Source organism: Passer domesticus, chromosome W, assembly GCF_036417665.1.
Source record: "Passer domesticus isolate bPasDom1 chromosome W, bPasDom1.hap1, whole genome shotgun sequence".
NCBI lineage: Eukaryota > Metazoa > Chordata > Aves > Passeriformes > Passeridae > Passer > Passer domesticus.
In genome coordinates this window covers 7,169,444-7,187,344 of record NC_087511.1, presented here as the reverse complement: position 1 = coordinate 7,187,344, position 17,901 = coordinate 7,169,444, and the positions used below count along the sequence as shown (strand labels likewise).

The following is a 17,901-nucleotide window of genomic DNA, read 5'->3' as shown; positions in this document are numbered from 1 at the left end:
CCCATTCTCTCATTCTCTATACTATTCAGGATTTTTTATGCTTGGGTCTACTCCTGGGTCAGGAGTCTCATCAGCCCATTTGGAAATCTCAGCCCTCACTCTAGACAAGCTGCAAACTATATTGAGGAAGTCTACTAGATTAAATACCAGGAAGGTGGTCTCTTTAACATTCAGGGGAAACTGAACATTCTCCAAAAGTGACGTAACAGATTCAAAGGAGAAGAAGGAAAGGAAAGATTGAAAAGCCTCATTTTCTGCTCCTCCTCTAACAAACTGGGTGCAATTACTAATAAATCCCTAAAACCTGCTACTGGAACTGTGATGCAGGGTAGGATGAAGAAACCATAAACTATATATATCTGGAACAAACTCTAGTACTTTTGTAAATTTCCTATAAATCATTATCACCACGCCCAGCAAAATAGCTATTCTAATCCATGCCCCTCCGCTGTAAAAACTACATGTTAGGGACAGTACTGGAGCTATCTCTGGATAAGAAAATAAGCCTAGGGACCAGAAACACATGAAGGCTTCTACCCATAGAGACTTTATGAATTCAAGCAACATGGCTACTGGCTGCTTTATCTCAATACAGAGTAAATACAACTAAAATGCAATTAGTACAGGGTTTTTCCTCACTACAAGAAAGACATTGAGGTGCTGGAGCACATCCAAAGAAGAGTAAGGAAGCTGATGAAGCATCTGGAACATAAGTCCTATGAGGAGTAGCTGAGCATAATGAGTGTTTTTGGTGTGGAGAATAGAAGGCTCAGGGGAGACCTTATTGCTCTCTACAAGTGTTTGAAAGGAGGTTGTAACAGTGTCAGTCTCTTGTCCGATGTAAAAATTGACAGAACAAGCAGAAATGACCACAAGTTGCACCAGGGGAGGTTCAGGTTGGATGTTAGGAAATAATTCTTCACTGAAAGGGTTATAAAGCATTTGAACAGGTTGCCCAGGGAAGTGGTTGAGTCACCATCCCTTGAGGGTATTTGAAAGATGTGCAGATGTGGCACTTAGGGACATGGTTTAGTGGTAGACTTGGTAGTGTTAGGTTAATTGTTGGACTCGATAATCTTTTAGGCCTTTTTCAACTTAAACAATTCTATGATTCTATGTCTCAGCAACATCAGAATCTGCAAGATTCACTTTGATTTTGTTCTCTAGAAGCCTGTGTGAGGACTTAAAGAGTGCAATTACATGTCTCAAAACAGTATTCCCATAAGATAAGCCACCACAACAGGAACTTGAGATAATCATGGATGGCAAAAAGGAAGGCGCTAATTCCAGGCTTAAACAGAGGTGAAGGTTTGGAATTAGCACACCGGACAAAATTCCATTGTGCAGACTGTGGGAAAGGAAACCACTACTTACACCCATATCAGTCCAAGTTGTGGGAACATCTGCAACCACCCCTTGGATACTTGGAACTTGGACTGTATAAAGGTGGTACCTCCAGTAGAATGACTCTGGGACCCCCACCACCGAAGACCAGGGTGAAGAACGCTGCAGGAATCCACATGGTGGTGGTATCTTTTGCTTAATTTCTTTCTCACTCTCTCTCCCCCCTGCTGTCTTTCTATTTCTTTCTATCTCTCTACCTCACATTTACTGTTAAATAAAATCTGTACTATTGACTTTGGCATATGGTCTCATTTGCACATTAATTTGGGCAGAGGCATCTCTCACTAATCAGATCATAACGGCCTGTTTGATGGTGAAACTGTTATTTTCAGGAGGCATCTCCTAAAAAAAGCTTCCGTAGTAGCTAATCAGGCCTGCTTTAGAATTTTCAAATAATAAAGAAGTAGAGTTAATTCCTGGTTCTGAACTCAGTTTGTTCTGACTCTGTATTAACTACATCATGTCAGCCTAACAGTTCTTCAGAACTGTATTGAACCACACAGAATTTTACAGTGTCAGGAAGCCCTTGCAAACAGAACTGTATGCTTCATTTATTTAAATTTCTACTATCACACAAAATGTTTTGCAGGAGCAATTAAACAAAGCTTAAGTAAAGGCTAACTTGATGTTAGAAACAAATTTGCCATTTGTAAGATTTTATGTCATAAGCCTTTGATTTGGGCAAATATTCTCAGGTTATCAATGAGTAAATTCTAAATTTACCTGGAACTATTTTAATGCTGATGTCTTTCAAAAAATTAAGAATTACTTGCATTTAAAGTTCAGGAAATTCATATAAAATAAATAAGGTTCTTGAAACTTGGTTATTATGTTTTGTTGTACATTTATCTCTGCCTTGAACCACATGCATTTCAGTACCCATGAATTTGTTGGCTGATCATAACTGTGCATAATTAGTATTTACAACAGTACCTGTTACAGCTATTGTGTCCATGGCCTCTGTTCTAAAGCATAATCATGCTTGAGTCATTGAGTTTGTAAAAGGAAACTGCCTGCATATTTAATATACTACATACCTATGAATTGTAAATGAATCAGTTAAATCTTACATTTTGGTAAGAAGGTGGAAAACGTGAAATGGATATGTTTATCAACTAAAATGGCATTGCACTGATTGATTAAAAAAATTATTTTCACAAATACATAAATCTATCTCTTTTTTTTTTTAAATTCCAGAATCGAATGGAAGAAAGCAAAGCACTCTTTAGGACAATTATCACATATCCATGGTTCCAGAATTCTTCGGTCATTCTGTTCTTAAATAAAAAAGATCTTTTAGAGGAGAAAATTATGTACTCCCATTTAGTTGATTATTTCCCAGAGTATGATGGTAAGTATATTGCCACCAGAGCTCATGCCCCATTTAAATTGCAGTAATGACCAAATGTAATAACGTTGCCCATATTTTGCTTGGAGGTTCTTTAGGACAAAGATAATCACCCATTCTTCATTAAATCCATTTTCTTCTTTATAAATTGTACTAAGTGCATCAAATGGTTAGTTTGTAGTTGAATGACTTACTGGTCATGTTGTTTTTTTAAAATTATATTAAAAGGAAAAAATTATTAAGAATAACAGTTTTTAATGCTTCAAATTTTTAAAGTCACTGAAGTCTTGTGGAACTTTCTAGATTGCTAGGAATTCATCTTACACCTCCATTAATAGTGGACAAGATGTCAGTACCTTTCATGTGAAATTATTGATTCTAGATGAGTAACATCATATTAGCAATGGACCTTATTCTGTCCTTGTTTATAAGTTGGGGTGAGGATTTAAACTGAAGTATAAAGCTAAAATTATATAAAAATACATTTTTCATTCTACTCAGCATCTCACATACTCTTCTTTTTTAACTGGGTTTGTGTTTTGTTGTTTTTTTGTTTAAGGCTGGAAATCTGAAGACAAGTCATAAATTCTCTGTGGCTCTCAGATAAACCAATATCACTTCTCCCACCCTTTTATTGTACCATTTCTTCTTTGTTTCCATTATTTTATGCTACTTATATGAAATTGAATGTGCTTGTCCCTGAAAACATTATGTAGAACAAACAGCTGTTTCCAAAGAAGCTGTACTTTGAGAAAGTTCTCCCGAGGTGAAAACCTAGGTATTCAAAGGTAACTGAGTGGAGGCTTTGGTAACAGAGAAAAAAATCATATTCATATAATAACATCTCTTTTGTCATACCAGAGAGTGAAAAGCAGATTCAAAAGCTACAAAATATTAAATCTCTCATTTTCAAAACGAGTTAGTGATAGAAGGAAAAAGTTTCATGCTTTTCCTCTTTGAGAGGAAAGGATGTGTTCGCAATGAACAGCCTGCAGGATCAGGCCATACTTATTTATGAATCAGTGTAAGTTTAGTTTGATAGTACTAAACAGAAGATAACTGACAGCTAAATAGAATATATTCTTGTATTTTTATGCTAGAAATGTGACAGGTGCCTTACATGACATCCTGCTGGTGAGAAGGCTATATGGGCCCTTTTGTTATGATCACTCAAGTAGAGGTAAACCTGTGTTAAATGCTTGTCCAGAGAAACCAGACAAAATTCATACATAAGAGTTGACATTGGAAGGGAGCTCTGAAGATCATCGAGTCCAACCTTCCTGCTCAAACAAGGTCATCTAGTGACTGCTTCACAGGTATATGTCCAGATGGCTTTTGAATATCTCCAAGGAGGGAGACTCTACAACCTTTTTGGGCAACCTGTCCCAATGCTCAGTCACCCTCAGAGTAAAAAAGGGGTTTCTGATGTTCACATGGAAACTCATGTGTTTCTTCTTGTTCTGTAACTGGGCACCATCCACAAGAGCCTGGCTTCATCTTCTTTGCACCCTCCCTTCAGGTATTTGTACGCATTGATAAGATCTCTATCTGAGCCTTCTTTTCTCTAGATTAAACAGTCCCAGGTTTCTCAGCCTTTCATTCAGTCCTTTAATCATCTTTGGCTGGACTTTCTCCAGTATGCCCTTGTCTTTTTATACTGAGGAGCCAAGAACTGGACACAGAACTCCGGGTGTGGTCTCATCAGTGCTGATTAGAGGGGAAGGATCACATCACTCGACCTGCTGGCAACATTCCTCCTAATGCAGCCCAGGAGACCATTTGCCTTCTTTTGTCAAGGGCATATTGGTGGCTCATGTTCAACCTAGTATCCACCAGGACCCTCAGGTGCCTTTTCTGCCAAGCTGTTTTCTAGTTGGGTGGCTCCCAGTATATATTAGTACCTAGGTTTGTTACTCTTCAGGTGCAGGACTTGGCACTTGCCCTTGTTCATTTTCATGAGGTTCCTGTCAGCCCATTTATCCAGCCTGTTAAGGTCCCTCTGGATGGAGCCACTCCTCCCAGTTTTGTGTCACCAACAAATTTGCTGAGGGTACACTCTCCTCCCTTATCCAGATCATTAAAGATGTTAAATAGGACTGGATCCAGTATTGGCTACTGGGGTACCCCACTAGTTACTGTCATCCAACTAGACAATATCCACTGCTCTCCCCTCATCTACTAGGCCAGTCATTTCAATATAGAGGGTTGTCAGATTTTTCAATCAGTCAGCTCAGAGAAACCCTCTTCCTCTTCTCCTTTACCATGGGTAAGGGAAACAAAGGTTATGGACAATTAGGGCCATAGCGAGTAGGCCAGACCTGAAAATCGTTTAAGTGTCTAATTCTGCAGATCTTGCTGGACTTAACCCCTTAGAGAATGTTATGGTTTAATTTGATTTCTTTTGGTGGAAAGATTGGGTGGATGACTTGTGGTTTACTCCCATCTGGCAATTTAGTATCACACAGCTGCTTACTCACTCCTCCCTGCCTGGGGAGAAGAATCAGAAAAAAGGCAGAATCCATGGTTTGAAATAAAAACAGTTTAATAATTGAAGTAAAATAAAATATAGTAATAATACTAATAACAATAACAATAATAACAGTAATGAAAAGGACAGAATAAAAACAATTGATGTAAAATAAAAGCAATTAGTGCACAATATAATTGCTCACCACCCACTAACGCCCATCCCATCCCCAAGCAATGACTGGCCCCTTCTGGCTAACTTCCCCCAGTTTATATGATGTTTTATAGTGTGGAATATCCCTTTGGTTATTTCGGGTCAGTTGTCCCATCTGTGGTCCCTCCCAGCTTCTTGTGCACTTCCTTACTGGCAGAGCATGAGACACTAAAAAGGCCTTGACTCAGGGTAAGCACTGCTCAGCAGCAACCAAAACATCAGTGTGTTATCAGCATTATTCTCATACTGAATCTAAAACACAGCACTGTACCAGTGTAGTGGTTTTACCTTGGCTGGATGCCAGGTGCCCACCAAGCCACTCTATTACTCCCCAGTGGGACAGGGCACATAAAATAAGATGGTCAGTTGAGATAAAGCATTTTACTAAAGAAAAAAAAAGTGAACGTTTGAGTGCACATAAGCAAAAGGAAAAGTTAATCTCTACTTCCCATCAGTGAGTGATGTTCAGTCACTTCCCAGGAAGCAGGGCTTCAGCATGTATAGCAGTTGCTCCAGAAGGCAAACATTGTAGAATAATGAATGCCCCCTGTTTCTCCTCTCGCCCTTCGTTTTTATATCTGAGCTGACCTCATATGGTATGAAATGTCTCTTTGGTTACTTTGGGTCAGCTGGCTTGGTTGTGTCCCCTCCCATGATCTTGCCCACTCACAGCCCCTTGATGAGGGTAAGGAATGTTAGAGGGACAGTGCTGCTCAGCAACAAAACACTGGTAGCCAAAACACTGGTGTGGTATCAACACACTTCCAGCTACCAAGGCAAAGCAGAACACTGTGAGGTCTGCTAAGGAAAAATGAACTCTATTTTAGTCAGACACAATACAATCAGCTACTAAGAAGAAAATTAATTATATCCCAGCCGAAACCAAGACAGTTGCAAAGTCTTTGCCTTGCACAGGTCACTGTGTGTCCCTCTCTGCTGTTCCAACACCCTGTTTGGAGATGTTGAAGATGGATGCATTTGGGGAACTCATCAGAATTAGGTATTTTTCAGCTGGATCACTTTTCCCATGTGGGTAGTACAATGGAGAAAGCAGCATAGGGATCAGAAATGGTAACCAGGATGGCAAACTGGACTGATTAAACTAAGCAGTTGTACTGCACAGTGTGTCATAACAACATTGGATGAGAGACTGAGATGTGCTCAAGGGTCAAAGTATCACAAGATGATATGCTTTCACAGATCATACTAAAAGATCAACTCAAAGACTGGAATGAAGAGCTGGGAGTAAGGAAAAAGACAAAAAGTGACCATGTTTGGGAAGGAAATAATTAAAAAATATCTATCTGTGGGAGCGCACTCCCCTCCAGAGTCTTCAAAGAAAATAAATGCTGACAATTACAAGTTAATGTAGCCAAGGTAAATTGTAGTGCTTTTTATACAAAACTTGACTATCATATAGAGAAACCCTTTTAAGACTGCTAAAAAGGGAGCTATGGACAAGAAACCTACTGATTTGAATTATAATTATTTTCCAAGATTAGTTAGATTGTAGCCATTTAGCACCGTAAATCTAGCATTGGTTCATTCCCTTTTTCTAAATATCTGAGATGGTAAACTTTCTTTTTAATCTCAGTTTTCTGTGCTTGAATTCCAGTCTGAAAAAATTGAATTACATTATGATAACCAGACTTGTTATTAGGCAAGCAAAATTTGGATATGGGCTTTAAATAGTGCAGTAGATTTTAAAAGAGGAAAAAAATCTGTCTGTGCCTACCCACTGTAAAACTGTAACAAAATCCTAGGAAGTTGATTGAACCAATAAATGTCTTATTTTTAAGAAATCATTGTCTTTGAAAGTGTTGGAGTCTCCTTTACAAATATTTAAACCTCTTAAGAGTAAAAAAAAAAATAATAGGGACATTAATTTTGCTGCTGTTTCTATAGAATATGTGATGAAGCTAAAGGCTAGAACCTGTTGCGTTTAGACATTTTAAAAAATTAGAAGTCATCTTTGCCCTGGTTCAGAGAAATTATTATGTTTACATGTCCTTCTCTACATCTCATAAAATGTGTAAGTCTGTGTATATGTCTATATATACACATACATATTCATGTGCATACAAGATATTGTAGAATCATCTTCTCCTTCCACAAGGCTTTGCAACCAATAGATATCAGAAAGTATTTTGTCTTTTGTGATGCCATTGTTACATAATTTGTGCATTTATCCAAATTAGAAATGCTTAAATTTGCATTTAAATATTAAAAATAAGTTTTATTGTGCAGTCATTGAAAGCTATGTGGGCACATGCTAAGTTCCTAAGTACAGATTTCATAACCATTGAAGGACAGAACTATATAACAGCTGAGCGCTGGTATTTATATTGTCATATAACAAGACCAGAACTAATGAGGAGATAGGAGGAAGAGGCACAGCAAACATACATGTTCTGTAGAAGCCCACATTGCAGAAACTGGAGGATAATGGAATAATGGCCTATGAAAATTGCACTGGAACAGTATATGCATATACAGTATAGGAAAAAATAACTTGTGGCTATGTTCCTACTACTGTGCTGCTCTTTTGGCTGTGAACATGAACCAATTCTCACTCCTATAGATTGGAAGTCATTATTTTGCCTTCTGACTTATGCAAAGCAGAATATGCAGTTTGGTTGCATAGACTTCATGTTCTGAGAATTACAGATTTGTTTAAATTTAATAGAATTGTTATATATAATTTAGACATTTAATTTGTTAGAACATTAAGTTTTGCAATTGAACAGCTTCAACTAGCAAGCATGTAGATCTTGCTATCACTAAATGTGGGGGTTTGAAATTGGAATTGGTGCCCCATGTGAGGAAATCGAACCAAACCCGCTACATTAAAGTAAATTAAATTCTGTTAGGGACAGTGTCAAACTAGTTTAAGATGTAACTTGATTATGCTACATTTTAAAAGAATGTACTGTTGAAATACAGTAGACTGAAAATGGGCCAGATCTGTTATTTTTTTTATATATATATTTATGAGTATAAAGCATCTAATTATTCTGTTGTTCATTTTGTGGGGTCATCAAGTTCATCTGTCCATTTTTAACACCTTATTGAAGAAAAAGGATAGCACAAAAAGAACAGCTCTTCTATTATCAACTTCTGGAATTTCCTTCAATTTTTGTTTTTTAATGGCCCCCACTGGAAAAAAAATAGTATATGGTAGTATTTGTTAGTAAAATTTTTCCCTTCCTCTCTTATACAAGGATAACAGACTGAGTCTTTCTTCTGTTTTCTGCTCCTGAGGTTCCCCTCCTAAGTAAGCTCAAATACTGAATTGACTTTAAGAGAAACTGACTTTTTCTTCTTAATTATCAGGACCACAACGGGATGCACAAGCAGCAAGAGAGTTCATCTTGAAGATGTTTGTAGACCTGAATCCAGATAGTGACAAAATTATCTACTCCCACTTCACTTGTGCTACAGACACAGAGAATATACGCTTTGTCTTTGCTGCTGTCAAGGACACAATTCTACAGTTAAACCTGAAGGAATACAACCTGGTTTAACTGTGCCTAAGAGGCCCTCCAAGACCATCTTTGTGTGATTGAAGATGCACAATAGGGACTGGATTATCTGTGAAAGCAAGTTGCATAATGCTAATTTATTGCTGGCCTGCACTCTGCGAATGTTCAGAGTTTTTTAGTTGATATTATGATTTTATTTAAACTATATGGAGGAAAACCAGAAGATGCTGAAATACATTCGCAGTACATTTTCTTATTTTTTAGGCAAAATCTTGTGACTCAGTGGTTTCTAAATTCTCAGTCATACACTCACAAAGGATAACAGGTTTTTGCTAATGAAGCAAAATCAAGCTGGTTTCCTCTTTCCCTGAACCTTTCTCTCCCTCCTTCCTCCCCTGCTATGTTTTAAAAGTACAATGGTCATTTTACCACTTGCATTCCTTGATAATATATTTTCTGTTAAGTGACTTGGCCAAGAAAATTACTATTATCAGAAATGAAGTTATCAGTCATTCAAATTTTATAATGTGTTTTCTCTGAAAGATCAGAAGCATTGATAGTATGATTTTTTTTAATTCTTAAAATTAGTGTTCTCATTCTGTCTTCACTTCTGAGACTAGAATATTGGGAATTGCAAAATAGAAATAGTTGTGTATGGATTTAGAATTTAAACATACTTTCACAGTTCAGAAAGATGCATAGAAGACAGTAATAAAATAATTAAAGACATAAACCTCAGATGTTCATAGAATATCATCAAATCTCTTTTTAATTGCCATGTGTCATTATTTTCTCTTTTCTTTATTCACTAATAACAAGTAGAAATGTCATGGACACTACATTTTCCCCAGTGGCTACAGTCAAAAACAGGGGTAGGGGTTTATTTTTCAGTTGTGTGCATTTTTTCTTAAGTTAGAGCTTTTTTAAAGTGTTTTTCCACAGTATAAATTTTTTTGCTGTATAAAATCTTGCCAAATATGGCTTTTTATGAAACCAATACTTTTGAAACATAAGATAGTGATTGAAATGTCAAACTAATGGATTGGGAATTTTTATTGTGTTCCATTTTCTAATGCCAAAAACAACAGTGTGAGTGAATATGCTACTCAGCATATGTGTATAGAAGACAATTTAATTCTCTCCTTATGTCAGAGATGGCATGAGATTGCATACGTTTTTTTCTAATAATATCAAGCACCTCGTTTATTATTGATGAATGATCACAGAAACTATTCTTGATAAGGTTGCCTCTTAACCTATTCACAGACATTTTATAGGTTTCATGCAAAATAGTCTCTCTTGATGTTCTTTAGAAAGATTTCTTAATGCAAATCACTCTTGAAATTTAAACATGCAAATTTTTAATAACAAAAATGTAGCACCCATCAATGAGCAGCTTGGGTTGAAAGGTATTTTTTGACCAGGTGCATGATTGCTAGCAAGCTACAGAGAACTCTGAGGTCAGACACTGAATTACTTACATTGCCAAGTAGGAATAGGGTGCACTTAGCACAGAAGCTGCTGCCTCTCAACAGCAAAGGAGAGGTGGAAAAACAATCTCTTATTACTTGAGTAACTAAGTTAACAATAAATACTAATGAGATGTTTTTCATCATTAATACTCCCTACTCTAAAACAACATTAATAAGAATAGTTGCTAGTTTTTGTTCCCTCATAAAACACCTTATAATTGGAAACTGATTGTAGGTATAGTGCAATTATGAATGCTATAATCATTGTACATACATATATGCCAACATCCATATTGGCTTTATAGTCATTAATTTTTGGCAAATTGTGCTGTGTTGATATGTATCTATGTAATTGTATAATATGTCTTATATCTGATTCACATTTTAAATAATGTTATTTTATTTACTTTTTAAAGAGAAGAATGTAAATTTTTTTTCAGTTTATTCCAGACTAGATATTTGTTGGTTTTATTTAAAAAGCAACAAAAAATCTTATCATAGTGCAGAATTGTAGTAGCATTGTGCTATATAAAATCATTTGAACATTCCTGAGTAAAAGTAAATTGGAGACACACAGAGGACAGTCATAATCAAAACAATGCTTAAATCTTGTCAGGGCTTTATACAGATATAGAAGCTGGTTTTGTTAGAAGAATTTATGCCATTATATCTAGGATTAGAATATAAGCTCTTAAATATCAATTTGTATTTGGCAGATTCAACTTCAGTTAATTTTACCTTTCTAATAGCCTTTTTTAGAAAAGTGAAATTAGAGCATTTCAAACCACTGAACATAAGTACTAATGGGTATATTCTATTTCCCTAAAAATGTAATAAAACCATCAGATCAGTTAAACATTAATTCAGAAATTACAGAAACCTTAGACTTAACAACAACAAAGTTGCTAATGTTAAAAATTTTAAGGAGTTAAAATTTGTTTAATAAAGCTAAACCACATAGTTGAAGGCTATAAAAAGTGACACTGACATTCTAAATGTATCATCAAAACAGCTGTTCTTATTATAAATGTAATTATAACATTGGCTCTGATCTTACTTATAAACATTACAAATCTTCTGTTTTAACTGTTGACTCTGGAGTGTGTGATAATATCCTTTCTTTCAGCCTGTGAATACATTGACCACCATGGATTTAGTTATATAAATAGAACTGTAGGGGAAAAAAACCCCAAAAACATGCCAGTGTTGTCTAATGAAGGTTTGGGTTTGTTTTACTATGGGATATGGGGGGGGTGGGGGGGGGGGGTGGGGGGGGTGTATGGGGTTTTAAGTTTTAATATAAAAAAGATTTGTATAAAAACAAACCAAAAATTTACTCACACTTTATAGACATATTGTGATTGCGAAATTCTAATGTGTGTGCCACTGGGCTACTTCTGGTATATTTTGAGTTGAACCTGTGACAATGTTTAGATAATTTAAACATATTCTGAAAAAATATAATCAGCATGTTAATGCAAGCCTTACATATCTCACCTAACACAGCATTGCAGTGTGACAGTGTTTACAAAAACATTTAATTTTTAAATGACAGGCGTTCTCATTTGCAATATATTCCATTGCTGTTGCTGTTTTAATGGGTGATTTCCACTATGCATTATAGTGCTTGAGTCTAGAAGTATGTGCCTCTAACATGAAGCTGAAGACAAAAATCAGACAGGAACCCTTTTAATTTTGCAAAATTACTTTGTTACATTGAATGTCATAAATGGGAGAGGAGAAAATGAAAACATTGGGAAACTATTCTAGGTGTACAAGAAAGCTGTAAATACATTTTACAAAAACCTTAAACTTGCTTTTTTCACTAGTTAGCTGTCACTTTGTTTACATATATAGGATGGTGAAGCTATAAGGGCAGTTTACTTTTATAATTCAGACTTTTGATTTTCAAGGTAACCTGTCATTTTAAATCATACTGCCACATGATTGTGAAGCATTTTTTAAAGTTTGAAAGTGAAGAAGAGGCTTTATGCTGATTATCAGTCAGAACTACCTGCATGATTTGTAAAAACTTTAAAAGGTGATAAAAGGGCTGCATATGAAGATACTGCTAGACTCCAAGCTTTTGGTTATGAGATGCAAGACTTTCAGATTGCTCAACTTAATGGTCCTTCCCTTGTTATGCATTCTTCACAAAATATTGAGATAACAGGAGAAAACAGAGACATGTTAACCCATATGGAAAAGAAAAATAATGCCCAAATAATTTATTATGTGTGCTGCTAGTATTGAAGGTCTGTGCATGATTATCCTGCATTACATTAGCAAAATAATGAAGTGTACACAGTATATTAACAAGGCCTACAAATTACCTACTTCTAGTTAAGAAATCAATAAATTAAATATGTTTTGTAGAATGTCTCAAGTAAAGAAATTAAAATGGCCTGTTGTAGATAATGGTTATTTGAGGCCTTCACACTTGCAGATAAAGTCCCTCTTTGGACATAAACAACTAAGATTCTATGTCCCTGTCCAATTTGCTAGTTTAGTAGAGATCATGAAAAACAATGTGATTTGGTTTGAAAAGAATGACTGATAGTTCCTCTTTTTTGTTGTTGTTTTCCTTTTATTTACCATTTTATTTATCAGTCAAAACAAACATTTCCATGTAATCAGTAATCCATTGAGGGTCGTTGTTTATCTAGCTACAGGGTTTTTACTGTAACTTTCACTCGAGCTTTTTTACAGTAGCTATGTTGCAGGGAAAAAAAATTGAAGAATCATTTGGGCAAAACTGATGTTAAAGGTAGTGTCAAAAATGCAAGTGAATTCAACCAAATCAATCTTACTCTTGGTAATAAGACTGCTGTTTTTGTGATGTTGGGGGTTTTTCTATCAAAGGATGGTCTAAGATGAAGTCTTGCTGGATTTCTTATTTATCATGCTGCAGAAAATCTTTTTTTTTTTTTTTTGCCAATATATAGGAAGGGGAGTCAGATACATTTTTAAAATTTGCAGTGTTTAACAAAATAAAGATCATATTTGTTATTCTGAAGTGTCATTTAAATGCATATATTGTGTATTTTTGGGGGGACAAAAATAGGGTGTGGTTTTCTGTTTTTCTGTTTAAAAAACTAATGCATAAATGCTGCTCCTCAACAATCATGTTGGTTAAAAATACAGTACTTTTCACCATAGCTTTGTACTATAGTATCTTCTTCGTTCCTTGACATGTAGCTTTTCTGAAATATATTTGGGCTTGTTCCCCTAAAATATCTCTTATGACAAATATTTGTCTTGGGAACGGTTTTTATCCCATATCAATTTTTGGGGGGTTTTGTTTTGTCCGGAAATGGTCACACGCCCCCCTCCGAGCTTCAGGAGTATCGCAAGGGGTGAGAGCCAGCACAGGATCCTATGAGGGTTGGGGGCAAGGGGTTGTTTCCTTCTGGTGGGGCAATTCATCTCAGCGGCCACACTGCACAGTGCCTCTTACTAGAGATACTGTTACTTTGTGGTTTTTGCCTGGTATTTTTTCTTCTCCTTTGGCACTGTGACTGGGCTTACTGGCTTGCTTCTCTGTTCCTCTGCTTGCTCGAGAGCCCAGAGATAGTGCGTGCTGCGCTGGGAGCCCGCTGGGGGCACCCCTCTGCGCAGCCTGACCCCAGGACCAGCCATCGCCAGTGAACTATTCAGGGGAGCAATTCCCCGCCCAGCCCTGACCTTTTCTGCTGCTGTTTCAGGGCTTCTTGCTACATTTTAATCCTATACCCGGCCACCCCCGCAGCTTCTGGCAGGGCCCTGGAGACTGTGCTACACTTTGTCATCCTGGGTGTGCCCGCTTCTGCCATTTCAGTTTGCAGCTTCTGAGGTTCCTGCTACAGTCCATTTCACCATCTGGAAGGACACCAGGACTGACTGCCCCTGTGAGTTTGTACAGGAAGCCCCTTTTCTCTCTTCTGCCAGCTCACCTGCCATAGGCCATGTGGAGAGAGGCAACTGAGCTTGTGCCACAGCGTCCCCTGCAGCCGTGGGAGAATCAGTGCACCTGCCCAGCCTCACCAGGAGCCAACAGCACCCCTGCCGGTTGTGACTATAACTGCACCAAAGGAGAAAGTGCTTGACAGCCAGGAGAAGGCTGTTATTTGGTCTCTGTTTTTTTTTTTTTTCTGTTTGTTGTTGATACTATTGCTGTTTGTTTGCCTTGTTATGCATATATATATATACATACACTAGTAAAGAACTGTTATTCCTTTTCCCATATCTTTGCCTGACAGCCCTGTAATTTCAAAGTTATAATAAGTTGGAGGGAAGGGGGTCATATTTTTCATTCCAAGGGAGGTTCCTGCCTTCCTTGGCAGGCACCTGTCTTTCAAACAAATCAATATTGTATAGATGCATTATCCCCATAATTAGTTTTTTAATTATACGTGCTCTGTGCTCATTGTCCATATATTAACATTTCCTGATTATCCTTATTATAGTCAGAAAGTTCAAAACATTTAATGTTCAGTACAGTGAATACAGTTATTTGATATTATTACTAAAGATTTTTTTTGTGTACAACAGAAACTTAAAAGCATGGGGGAAAATAAATAACCATCTGTCTTTATTAATAGAAAATATTCAGAATTTGTAGGCTCTTAAGCGAAATTCTGAAGTATTTTGCATTATTGCAATAGTTCTGCAAAAGCAGACTGTTTCTTTGTTTTGTTTGCCTAAGTGACAATCAAAAAAACAGAAAGAGGCCTACATATTGCTTTTCAAGATTGCTGCTCAAGTATGAGTCAATCATTGCATCTCACATCTTTACAACTGAAGAAACAGAATTTCAGGACACTTGAAAAGATGACTTTGTTCTCTATTATGTGATTGCAAGTTTAAATAAGATTTTTGGAATGCAAATAATTTTCCCAAGTAAAAATTTCAGTGAACTGCTGTTGCAGAATGCAAAGGCGAGGGATCAATGAGGATTTTTTTTACCTTTATGTCTCGGTGAAAATAACATCAACAAAAATACAAGTGCAAGTTGTGATATTTAGATATGTGAAATAGGTGCTGAAACTATTTATGAGATAAATTGTTTATAGATGTGTGTCATGGTTTGACACTGGCCAAATGCTAGGCACTCACAAAAGTAATTTGCTTACTCCTGCTACAGTTGGGTAGAGGAGAGGGAAAAAGAATTAACGAAGGGCTTATGTGTTGAGATAAGGACTGGAAGAAAAAACACTGTAAGGGCAAAACAGGTTCAAGCTTAAAGGTATAAAGTAAATTTATTATTAACAGGGTCAGAGGAGGATAATGAGAAATAAAATAAGCCTTTAAAACACCTTTTTTCCCCCAGCCCCTCCCTCTTTCCCACCAACAGTGCAGGGAGACAGGATGTGGGGGTTTTAGTCAGTTTGCCCCTCAAAATCTTTTTCTTTTCACTCAAGGAGAGGAGTCTTTTTTCTGCTATGCTGTATTACGGTCTGTGTTCTCAGGGTCTATCCAACCCCGGCTGCCATAGGTGTCCCAGATAGCAAAGTCCCGCTAAGCACAACTGTTGCCATCTTGTTGCAAAGGTTTCATACCTTCTCAGTGATACCTCATGGGCAGCTCCTCACAGCACTGACTTTTTCTTCTTCTCAGCATAGCCAATAAACTCCATCTCATATCTCAACCAGCCAACCTGCTCTTTTATAATACCCCTCTTAATTGGATCCAGTTGTGGCCTGTTAAGGTCAGGCTTGTTCTTAATGCTTGATAATTAGCACAGCTGTAACTCCTTAGGGGTGAGATTACCTTCACCATTATCTCTATTCTCCTACCTTCTATCTATCCACACACAACCTGTCCAGATATCCCAGGCAGGCTCCCAGCCACAGGCAACCTTATCAAGCAGCTTAGCTCTTTAAGTGAGATCAGCTCTTTGGTGAATTTAGCTCTTTGCTTGCTAAGTGTCTTGGCAGATGCAGGGATGAGAGAGGAGAAGAGCTGTGTGAGGTTCCACAGATGTGTCTTTATTGTCAGCCTCTGCGAAGGGTGTCAGGGACAGGTCTTCTGCTGAACTGGGCAGACGCAGGCGTTTATATAGGGTATGTGGGTTTTGGGAAACAGTCCAATAGTAAGGGTCGAGGTGGATATGACCAATGGTCTTACACAGAGAGATAACGAGGGTCTGAGGTGGAAGAGGGGTCTTTTGGTCCAGTCATCATGACTAGGCATTTCTTATCTTAGGCAACAGACCATCAGGGAGGCCTTGCAGGCCCTGTGGCTGCTACATTGGTCCACACTTTCTTCAGACGGCAGATGTTGATAGTTGGCATATCAATCGCAGGGTCCACATTACACGTTCACTGGATGTTGTCCTGACCAGACAGTTCACTCATAACTATCAGCTACCACTACTACTATGACTAAGTTTTTGTTAATAGCAGAAATAAAAGCAAAGTTATTTTAACATTATACATATAACATTCATCCTAATATTTGCAAAAAGCCAACAACATAATATGTATTTATAACAGCAAGGTTCAAATTATTCAATAGAAATGCTGATATATTGCATGACTGATAAAACTTGCCATGTGGTATGTATACTGTCTTTTCAAGAATTTTGATTTGGAAGTCTGATTGGACTGAACCACAGCAATTAACTTTACAGCCGGGTGTCAACACATTGCATGATTTGCAAAAGTTGCTGGGAGCAATTAGCTGGGTGAGGCCCATGGTAGATTTAGCCACCCATCAATCAAGGCATTTCTTTGCTCACTTTAAAGCAAACCCTGACTTCCCCATTACCATTACCTGCAGAAGCTATTTGAGGTTTATATATCATTGGCTCATGACTCACCACTTTAAAGGAGGCAGAACTGTGCTGGCTTTGCCTGTTTGCTTACTTTTTTACCCTACAGCTTTAATATGGTAATTTTATTGTGAATCTTTCACCATGGGGAAACAGGTGACAGCATTTCAAATAGGTACAGCTACTTAGTGATTTCAGTGTAGTTATTCTTCCTTGCCACTTGAAATTTGGCTTGATATCTGTTATGAATGGATGTGGGGGGTTAGATAAGTCCTCTCCTTTTGCCCAGGCCTCCAGCAGCAGGCAGTAGCTTTACTGAGGTGGCCAGCATCCCAAAAACCACTCTCATTTGCAAGTTCTTTAATAACAGCTGATTCAGTCTATTATAGAATGAATTATTTATTTAATTGACACAAAACTAACAGGCATAAGACTTAAACTAATGCTACACAGGAATAAGGACAAAAAGAGACTACTAGTAGGCATATACAGCGTGAGGTTAAAGGTACCTATTAATGTTACAGCTAGCGAATAATATAACTTAGGATTCAATGTATCTTACCATTTAACTGTAGGTGGGGCACACATCGAGATCCTTTCCCTCAGTCCCCAGGAAAGTAACTAGGGAATCTGCATCCAAACCCTGTGGAGAAGTCCTGAACACTTGTCAGGGTGTGTGTATCAGAGGCTTCTGCCTCCGTACTAATGCATGTGTCTTTTATAGTTTGCAAAACAGTGTCTCTCAGTCAAGAATATTTCTTTTA

The 17,901-nt window shown here is 37.3% G+C and overlaps 1 protein-coding gene across 2 annotated transcripts in view; it reads left to right on the top strand.

Annotated features, from left to right (window-relative positions):
• Positions 1 to 11,479, top strand: part of LOC135289066 (guanine nucleotide-binding protein G(q) subunit alpha) — a 184,312-nt gene extending 172,833 nt beyond the window's left edge. For both annotated transcript variants that reach the window (XM_064402431.1, XM_064402432.1), the window contains 2 exons: positions 2,602 to 2,755; positions 8,766 to 11,479. In XM_064402431.1, coding sequence (XP_064258501.1) covers positions 2,602 to 2,755; positions 8,766 to 8,956 — 345 coding nt within the window. In that variant the 3' untranslated portion in view covers positions 8,957 to 11,479. The remainder of the gene's footprint in view (positions 1 to 2,601; positions 2,756 to 8,765) is intronic.
• The last annotated feature ends 6,422 nt before the right edge of the window (positions 11,480 to 17,901 follow it).